We start from the raw sequence: 9,520 nt of genomic DNA, 5'->3' as shown, positions 1-9,520 counted from the left end.
TCATTTTATATCAATACCAAACAGCATAATTTCCTAAGTTTTATCTGGAAGTGCGCCACCATCCTTTTAAACATCTTTGTGTCATTTTACCTTTTTTCAAGATATTTAATCCGATACTATAATGTGGCCAGAATCATCTCTGTAATCTTGCAGGAGAATCTACAACACCCACTTAAGCAATCAACCTAGGCGGTTATCAGTAATAGTTATCCATTCAATTTCATTATGTTACATTATTAAAGTTTAGAAAATATAACTGTGTCCCAGCACTTTTCCCCAAAAAAACTTAAATATCAAAAACAAAAATATTTGGAAAACATTATTTCTAGTACGCAAATTTGAAATAAAAAATCTCCACCACCAGGGTGAAGTAATCCAGCAGATATGCTGCTTGGTCTAAGACCAGCTTTGACGATCGAGCACCGCACGTGGGACTATTTACGGTTTATAAATCTTGTGGGCAATCGCCACGCCCAGCATGACAGCCACTAAAATTCCAAGCAGCCACTTCAGATTGGCGTTCTCGATGGGAAGAGCAGTGGTCTGTAAAACAAAGAGAGAAAAACATTGCCAATCACCAAGCCGTCTGCTACAAGTTGCAGTCTCTCTAGGGTTGGGTTTCTTATGCAGCAGGTAGTTAATAAAGCAATGGTGAGCTGTACCTCGTTCTGAAATTCAATATGTCTTTCTTACATAAGGGAAGGAGGCAGTTCTCAATTTAGTTTGTGGAAATGAAGTGGGTCAAGTAGAAAATGTGAATGTTGTGGGAGCACATGGCAAAGAGTGACCACAACATAAATTGTGAACACAGATATAAAGGAATTCAACAGAGAAAGAAAATTGATCTCAGCAAGATGCCCATGAAAATTCCAAGGAAAATTAAATTTGGTAAGACATGAAATGTGCTGTAGTTGCTGTAAAGCTTATTGAATCGATTTTGAAGAAAGCAGTAATTTACTGTAAAGACAGATATCCTTTCTGTAAGGGCATCATGACAAAAAGTATCTGATTATTTATCTAATTGCTGTTTTGGGGTCTTTAATGTGTGCAAGTAGCCTGCTGCATGTCTCTACAACAGAGACAAACTTACAAAAGTATCCCATTGCTTGTGAAGTACTTTGTGATATCACAAGGCTATGAAAGGTTTAATTTAAATGCTAGTTCTTATTTCTGTCATAATGGTGTGAGATACAGGCATGTCCCTAATAACACTGTTTTTTATTGCACAGCAGTATTTCAATTTCTTACCTCTGTCAATTATATTAATACGGTCAAACATATAATTAGATTCATGCTCATTATAACTCTGTATTCTACCATTGTTTTCTTGCACAAATGTTTTATGTATTGCAGATGCTGAAGTCACAAGCTCTGGTTGTACTATGCATGGCCCTTCACAGGATGTTTTGAGTAATTACAGTCAATCAAATTAAGTAAATATAGCATTATAAACACACCCATAAAACAGAACCACCAGTCAAAGCAAAATCAACCTTCAGGAGCTGCCTTCTACAATCAGTACAGAACAGCTCAGTGTGAACTATAGGAAAGGAATGGTTAAAATTAATCATCAGATAGCTAGAATTACAAGCTTATGCACACATGATGGGCTGTTAATATTTTTTTAAATATAAATTTAGAGTACCCAATAATTTTTTCCAATTAAGGGGAAATTTAGTGTGGCCAATCCACCTAACCTGCACATCTTTGGGTTGTGGGGCGAAACCCACGCAGATACGGGGAGAATGTGCAAACTCCACACAGACAGTGACCGTGGGGGCTGTTAATATTATATGTGCACATAACTGTTAAAACAGCAGAGGCTCCTCTTTTCACTTGTATAGGTTATACAGGTTCCATTTTGATTAAATAATTTTCAAAAATGTAGTAGAACTTATAAATTTTTCTTGACTAAATAAGACAGTTACAAATTGCCAAATGGAACAGATTTTTTTCTTCTTGTCTTTGGGTGTAATGGATCACCTAGGTACAGATCACAGAGAAAGACCTGGTGGGAAGGATTAGGAATGCAATAATGCTGCTCACCTAGCATCTCATCCCTGCAGGGGGCTAACAGGGGCCCGTCGTGAGACTCGCAGCTTTTGCTGTCGACCCGTGCTCCATGGCAGACTTGGAACGCGGAGTTGGACCCAAAAAAGAAACCCCCCGATCGGCCGTGTGCCCGACCCTCAACGCCCGTACACACATTCCCCGGCTGCCTATCAGGCACCCCTGACCTCCGATTGGCCTGCCCCCGACTAGGGCCGGCCGTGGACTGAGTCAACAGCCGCCATGTGAGTATCCCAATCGGCTGGACCATATTAGATCCACGCCGTTGGACTTCGGCAGGAGGGGGGCAGAGAATGGTGGAGCGGGTCTCTTGCATTGGCCCCAGGTAGGCCCTAGGCGATGTGGCGCACTCCCTGAGTACGCTGCTTTTCGGAGCCCGCAGAATCGGATTACCAGCGCCAGTCCTGAATCCTTGCGAGAAAATGGATTCTCCGTCCCCGCGCTGGCTACAATTTCGGCATCGGGCTGCGGAGAATCCAGCCCCAGGTGTTTCCCGACCACCAACCTGGCAAGGCCATTACCGGTATCTAATTTTAATTAGGTGATTTAATATTGCGCCATGGATTTCAGGCCTGAAAAGACTGTCCCTCCAGCTGATTCACCTGGACCGCTAACGAGGGGGAGCAGCAATGAAACCGATCCCGCAGAGCAAACCCCGGACAACGTGCAGCCACACCACCGCGCAGACCAACTCCATAATTCGGAGATGCCGATCTGGCCAGTCTGTTGGGCGTGGTGGAGTCCAGATGGGATACTCTGTTCTCCCAGGGTGTTGGAGGGTCAGCCACAAGGCAGCCAGTGCTGCCTCGGAGGCAGTGACAGCAGCAGTCAGCACAGGAAGTGTAACCAGGACGACCACCACCCAGTGCCGTAAGAGCTTCAACGACCTCCACCGGGCTGCAAGGGTGAGTTGGCATTGACCTCCGGCACCGTTCCCATCTGGTAACCCCCATCGGCCCTGTGGTTAGAACCGCACCACCCCCATACCCCCAGCACAATAGTACGCCTGTGACCAGCACACCCTGCACCCACCTGCAGACCCCACCAATGCCCAGGAGTGGTGTCCATGCCTGTCCCCAGCCATAGAAACCCCCCGCCCCACACGACATCAGCAACATGAGTGGTGGCATCCAAGGAGTTGCCAGACAATGATGGCCATGGCTGCGGACCTCTACTGCATGTCCCAGTCACTGGGGGCCATTCCCAGTCACTGGGGGCCATGTCCCAGACACTGGGGGCCATGTCCCAGACACTGGGGGCCATGTCCCAGACACTGGGGGCCATTCCCAGTCACTGGGGGCCATGTCCTGCTTGTGTTGGGGGGCCCTGTCCTGCTTGTGCTGGGGGTCCCTGTCCTGCACCTCCTGGGGGACCCTGTCCTACACGTGTTGGGGGACCCTGTTCTACACGTGCTGGGGGACCCCGTCCTACACGTGCTGGGGGACCCTGTCCTACACGTGTTGGGGGACCCTGTCCTGCTTGTGCTGGGGGTCCCTGTCCTACACATGCTGGGGGACCCTGTCCTACACGTGCTGAGGGTCCCTGTCCTACACGTGCTGGGGGACCCTGTCCTACACGTGTTGGGGGACCCTGTCCTGCTTGTGCTGGGGGACCCTGTCCTACGCGTGCTGGGGGACCCTGTCCTACACGTGCTGGGGGACCCTGTCCTGCTTGTGCTGGGGGACCCTGTCCTGCTTGTGCTGGGGGACCCTGTCCTACACGTGCTGGGGGACCCTGTCCTGCTTGTGCTGGGGGACCCTGCCCTACACGTGCTGGGGGACCCTGTCCTACACGTGTTGGGGGACCCTGTTCTACATGTGCTGGGGGACCCTGCCCTACACGTGCTGGGGGACCCTGTTCTACACGTGTTGGAGGTCCCTGCCCTACACGTGCTGGGGGACCCTGTCCTACACGTGCTGGGGGACCCTGTCTTGCTTGTGCTGGGGGACCCTGCCCTACACGTGCTGGGGGACCCTGTCCTACACGTGTTGGGGGACCCTGTTCTACATGTGCTGGGGGACCCTGTCCTACACGTGCTGGGGGTCCCTGTCCTACACGTGCTGGGGGACCCTGTTCTACACGTGTTGGAGGTCCCTGCCCTACACGTGCTGGGGGACCCTGTCCTACACGTGCTGGGGGACCCTGTCCTGCTTGTGCTGGGGGACCCTGTTCTACACGTGCTGGGGGACCCTGTCCTACACATGCTGGGGGACCCTGTCCTACACGTGTTGGGGGTCCCTGCCCTACACGTGCTGGGGGACCCTGTCCTACACGTGTTGGGAGTCCCTGTCCTACACGTGCTGGGGATCCCTGTCCTCCTTGTGCTGGGGACCCTGTCCTACACGTGCTGGGGGACCCTGTCCTGCTTGTGCTGGGGGACCCTGTCCTGCTTGTGTTGGGGGACTGATGAGACGATCAATTCACGCGACACGTGGTTAGAAGTGAACAGTGGTTTTTATCGTCTTACAACAGAGCCTGCCTGTGACGAGATGAACTCTAGATGAACTGGTAGGCAGGCTCCGACAGCCAAGCTTTATACAACTAGTGGGGGGGGAGGAGTCAGGGGCGGATCCAAGGGTGGAGCCCAGTACAAACTTCTGTACATTCCCAGTACACCTCCCCCTAGGGGCAGAGCCGCACAACTGCTCGTGTGCCGAGCTTACAAAGGCATGGTACAACATGTGTGATAACAGTGTGAATTATGCTATTATGATTCACCACATTCACCCCCTGTTAAAAAATCAAGTCCGGCGGGTGTGATGGTTTACAAATTGAGCCTGTCCGGTGGCCAAGTTGTCCGTTGTGATCGGCGGTGCACCGGGGTTGCGGTCCCTTCTGGTGGCTGGATGCTCACGGTCGGTTGGGGTACGATGGCGGACTCCGGGGGTGATTCTGTCCGAGCTTCGTACCCGTCTGGTTCAACTGGGGAGTGGGGGCGCTGGGAGCTTGCGGGTGCGGGCGCGCAGAACACGTGTAGCGAACTGTGAGGCACGGGGCGTGGGGCAGTGCGAGTTGGGTGGGATGCAGTGTGAGGGGTACCTCGGCGGTGGTAGTGGTGGGGTTTGATCCTGCAGGCGCTAGGTCCCGGAGGGATACGGTGTCCTGACGGCCGCCAGGGAACTCTATGAAGGCGTACTGGGGGTTCGAGTGTAGTAGGAGCACTTTTTCCACAAGCGGGTCAGTTTTGTGTGCCCTAAGGAGCACTGGGCCCGGTGTCTTCAACCATGCCAGGAGCGAAACCCCTGGTAGTACCCCTGGAAAAGATAAAGAGCCGCTCGTGAGGGGTCTGATTGGTGGCGGTACACAAGAGGGACCTAATAGCATGGAGCGAGTCTGGGAGGACTTCTTGCCAATGGGAGATCGGGAGATTCCTGGACCGTAGGGTCAGTAGGACGGTCTTCCAGACCGTCGCATTCTCCCTCTCCACCTGCCTGTTCCCCCTGGGGTTATAGCTGGTACTCCTGCTCGAGGCGATGCCCTTGTCGAGCAGGTACTGACGCAGCTCGTCGCTCATGAAGGACGAACCCCGGTCGCTGTGTATGTAGCTGGGGAAACCAAACAGTGTGAAGATACTATGCAGGGCCCTGATGACTGGGGAGGTCATGTCAGGGCACGGGATAGCAAAAGGCAATCGGGAGAAATCGTTGATGACATTTAGGAAGTACACATTCCGGTTAGTCGAGGAGAGTGGCCCTTTCAAATCGATAGCGAGGCGTTCAAAAGGGCCTAGAAGCCTTGATCAGGTGGGCCCTGTCTGGTCTGTAGAAGTGCGGTTTGCACTCCGCGCAGTTTGGGCAGTCCCTGGTGACGGCTTTTACCTCCTCGGTGGAGAAAGGCAGATTTTGGGCTTTAATGTAGTGGGTGAGCCGGGTGACCCCCGGGTGGCAGAGGTCATTGTGGATGGCTTTTAAGCGGTCGCTCTGTGCGCTGGCACACGTGCCGCGGGACAGGGCATCTGGGGGCTCGTTGAGCTTCCCCGGTCGATACATAATATCGTAATTGTAGGTGGAGAGCTCGATCCTCCACCTCAGAATTTTATCATTTTAATTTTGCCCCTTTGCGAGTTGTCAAACATGAAGGCAACCGATCTTTGGTCGGTGATGAGGGTGAACCTTCTACCTGCGAGGTAGTGCCTCCAGTGACGAATAGCCTCCAAAAGGCTTGTGCTTCCTTTTCGACCGAGGAGTGTCGAAGTTCCGAAGTGGCGAGGGTTCGGGAGAAAAATGCGACTGGTCTCCCTGCCTGATTCAATGTGGCTGCAAGAGCGACCTCTGAGGCATCGCTCTCAACCTGAAAAGGGACAGATTCATCCACCGCCCGCATGGCCGCTTTGGCGATGTCCTCCTTGATGCAGTTGAAGGCCTGACGGGCCTCAGCTGACAGGGGAAAAAGTGTGGCCTTAAATAGTGGGCGGGCTTTGTCCGCATATTGAGGGACCCACTGAGCATAATATGAAAAGAACCCCAGGCACCGTTTGAGGGCCCTGGGACAATGAGGGAGAGGGAGTTCTAAGAGGGGGCGCATATGGTCTGGGTTGGGGCCCAGGACTCCGTTTTCCATGACATAGCCGAGGATGGCTAGTCTGGTTGTGCGGAAAACGCATTTCTCCTTGTTGTACGTGAGATTAAGCTTCTGGGCCGTCTGGAGAAATCGATTGAGGTTGGCATCGTGGTCCTGCTGGTCATAGCCGCAGATGGTGACGTTATCCAAGTACGGAAACGTGGCCTGCAGTCCGTACTGGTCCACCATTCGGTCCATTGCTCGTTGGAACACCGAGACCTCATTCGTGATGCCAAAGAGACCCAGAGGAAATGGAAGAGGCGGCCATCGGCCTTGAACGCCGTGTAGTGGCGGTCCTCCGGGCGGATTGGGAGCTGGTGGTATGCAGACTTCAGATCCACCGTGGAGGAAATCCGATACTGAGCTATCTGATTCACCATGTCTGCAATCCTGGGGAGGGGGTACACGTTGAGGAGCGTAAACCGATTAATAGTCTGACTATAGTCTACGACCATGCGGAATTTTTCCCCAGTCTTGACAACCCCCACCTGAGCTCTCCAGGGACTGTTACCGGCCTCTATAATCCCCTCACATAGGAGCCTCCGGACCTCGAATGAACACCCTGTCCTGTAGGCTGTACCGCCTGCTGCGAGTGGCTAGGGGTTTACAGTCCGGAGTGAGATTGGCAAAGAGAGGAGGGGGGGGGGGGGGGGATTCGTAGCGTGGCTAGGCTGCAGATAGTGAGTGGGGTAGAGGTCCGCTGAAGCTGAGGGTGAGACTCTTGAGGTTGCACTGAAAATCGAGTCCCAGCAAGAGTGGGGCGCAGAGTTCGGGCAGGACGTATAGTTGAAAATTAGAGTAACTAGCACCTTGGATCGTTAGAGTCGCGACGGTGCGTCCTTGGATGTGGACAGAGTGGGAACCCGAAGCGAGGGAGATAGTTTGCCGTGCAGGAAAAACAGGGAGCGAACAGCGTCTTACCAGATCTGGGTGTACGAAACTCTCGGTGCTCCCAGAGTCGAAAAGGCACGGTGTACTGTACCCGTTGATTTGGACCATCGTCATAGAGTTGTGGAGATGTTTTGGGCGCGATTGGTCCAGTGTGACTGCGTTGAGTTGTGGGTAGTTGGCGGCTCGGTCGGCTGCGCTGGGGTGGCCCCACGATGAGTGCCGCTGAGGTCGCAGTCTTCAATCACATTTTCTGAGTTTGGAGAGGATGGAGCCCAAGATGGCCGTCCCCGTGGATCACACGTAGCGGGTAGCGGGGAAGATGGCGTCCAAGATGGCGTTCCCCATGAGTCGTATGTGGTTGGCCGCTTGGTGGGGATCGGCCAAGATGGCGGCCCCCATGGATCGCACGTGGCAGGCGGGGGTGGAGTCGGGGTATAGGCCGCAGCGTTCGGGGCCTGCGGGCCTGCGAGTGCGGAGAGCGGTTGCTTTGTACCGCGGGAGGGTTAGGGGCTGGGGCCCTCCTTGCCAGACACACTCTGGCGTAGTGACCTTTTCGCCCGCAGCTGCTGCAGGTCGCGTTGCGGGCCGGGCAGTGCTGCCGCGGGTGCTGGGACTGGCCACAAAAGTGGCAGGCTGGGGCAGCATGGTGGCTGGGCGGCCGCGCGGCGCAGGCCTGGGGCAGTCGCTGGCCGGGGGCCCATGATGGGGTTGCGGAGTCCGCAGGAAACGAGGTGAGGCTACGAAACGAGACCTCTATAGTTGTAGCGAGTTCAACAGTATCTTCTATATTTTGAGCCCCTTTCTCCAGCAGCATTTACAGCCTGGTAATTACAGTCCCGGGATAAGGCTTTTAAGTCTCTTAGAAATTCTTCTAGCGATTCTGTGGGGCGCTGGCGGCGAGTAGTAAAAACGTGGCGCGCGTAGACCTCATTGACGGGCCTCACGTACATTTTATCGAGTAGGGCTAGGGCCTCTGTATATGAGCCGGTACAATTTAACTGAGTAGATATACGATGGCTCACCCTTGCGTGCAGTAGGCTGAGTTTCTGCTCCTCCGTCGTTTCTGTGGCTCTTGCTTCAGCCAGGTAGGCCTTAAAACATCGGAGCCAATGTGAAAAGATTTCTTTCGCCTCTGCATCCTGTGGGTCGAGTTCCAGTCGATCAGGCTTGAGGGCTGATTCCATAGTCGTTCCTTACTGTTTCTTAAGACGATTAAATTGATGAGACCATCAATTCACGCGACACATGGCTAGAAGTGAACAGTGGTTTTAATCATCTTACAACAGAGCCTGCCTGTGACGAGATGAACTCTAGATGAACTGGCAGGCAGGCTCCGACTGCCAAGCTTTATACAACCAGTGGGAGGGGGAGGAGTCATGGGCGGAGCCAAGGGTGGGGCCCAGTACAAACTTCCGTACATTCCCAGTACACCTCCCCCTAGGGGCAGAGCCGCGCAACTGCTCGTGTGCCGAGCTTACAGAGACATGGTACAACATGTGTGATAACAGTGTGAATTATGCTATTATGTCCTGCTTGTGCTGGGGGACCCTGTCCTGTTTATACTGGGAGACCCTGTCCTGCACGTGCTGGGGGACTCTGTCCTGCTTGTGTTGGGGGACCCTGTCCTGCCTGTGTTGGGGGACCCTGTCCTGCCTGTGTTGGGGGACCCTGTTCTACACGTGCTGGGGGACCCTGTCCACGTGCTGGGGGACCCTGTCCTACACGTGCTGGGGGACCCTGTCCTACACGTGCTGGGGGACCCTGTCCTGCCTGTGTTGGGGGACCCAGTCCTGCTTGTGCTGGGGGACCCTGTCCTACGCGTGCTGGGGGACCCAGTCCTGCTTGTGCTGGGGGTCCCTGTCCTACACGTGCTGGGGGACCCTGTCCTACATGTGCTGGGGGACCCTGTCCTACACGTGCTGGGGGACCCTGTCCTCCTTGTGCTGGGGGACCCTGTCCTACACGTGCTGGGGGACCCTGTCCTACACGTGCTGGGGGA

At 53.9% G+C, this 9,520-nt stretch overlaps 1 protein-coding gene across 1 annotated transcript in view; it reads right to left on the bottom strand.

Moving 5' to 3' along the window:
* Positions 1 to 359: 359 nt before the first annotated feature.
* The window catches only part of LOC119955068 (bcl-2 homologous antagonist/killer-like), a 74,373-nt gene continuing 65,212 nt past the window's right edge, over positions 360 to 9,520 (bottom strand). The window contains exon 7 of the mRNA XM_038780914.1: positions 360 to 543. Within this exon, the coding sequence (XP_038636842.1) occupies positions 439 to 543 (105 nt within the window). The 3' untranslated portion in view covers positions 360 to 438. The remainder of the gene's footprint in view (positions 544 to 9,520) is intronic.

Source organism: Scyliorhinus canicula, chromosome 20 (assembly GCF_902713615.1).
Source record: "Scyliorhinus canicula chromosome 20, sScyCan1.1, whole genome shotgun sequence".
Taxonomy (NCBI): domain Eukaryota; kingdom Metazoa; phylum Chordata; class Chondrichthyes; order Carcharhiniformes; family Scyliorhinidae; genus Scyliorhinus; species Scyliorhinus canicula.
Note: the sequence above shows the minus strand (reverse complement) of the source record. Positions and strands in the feature narration are given on the sequence as shown.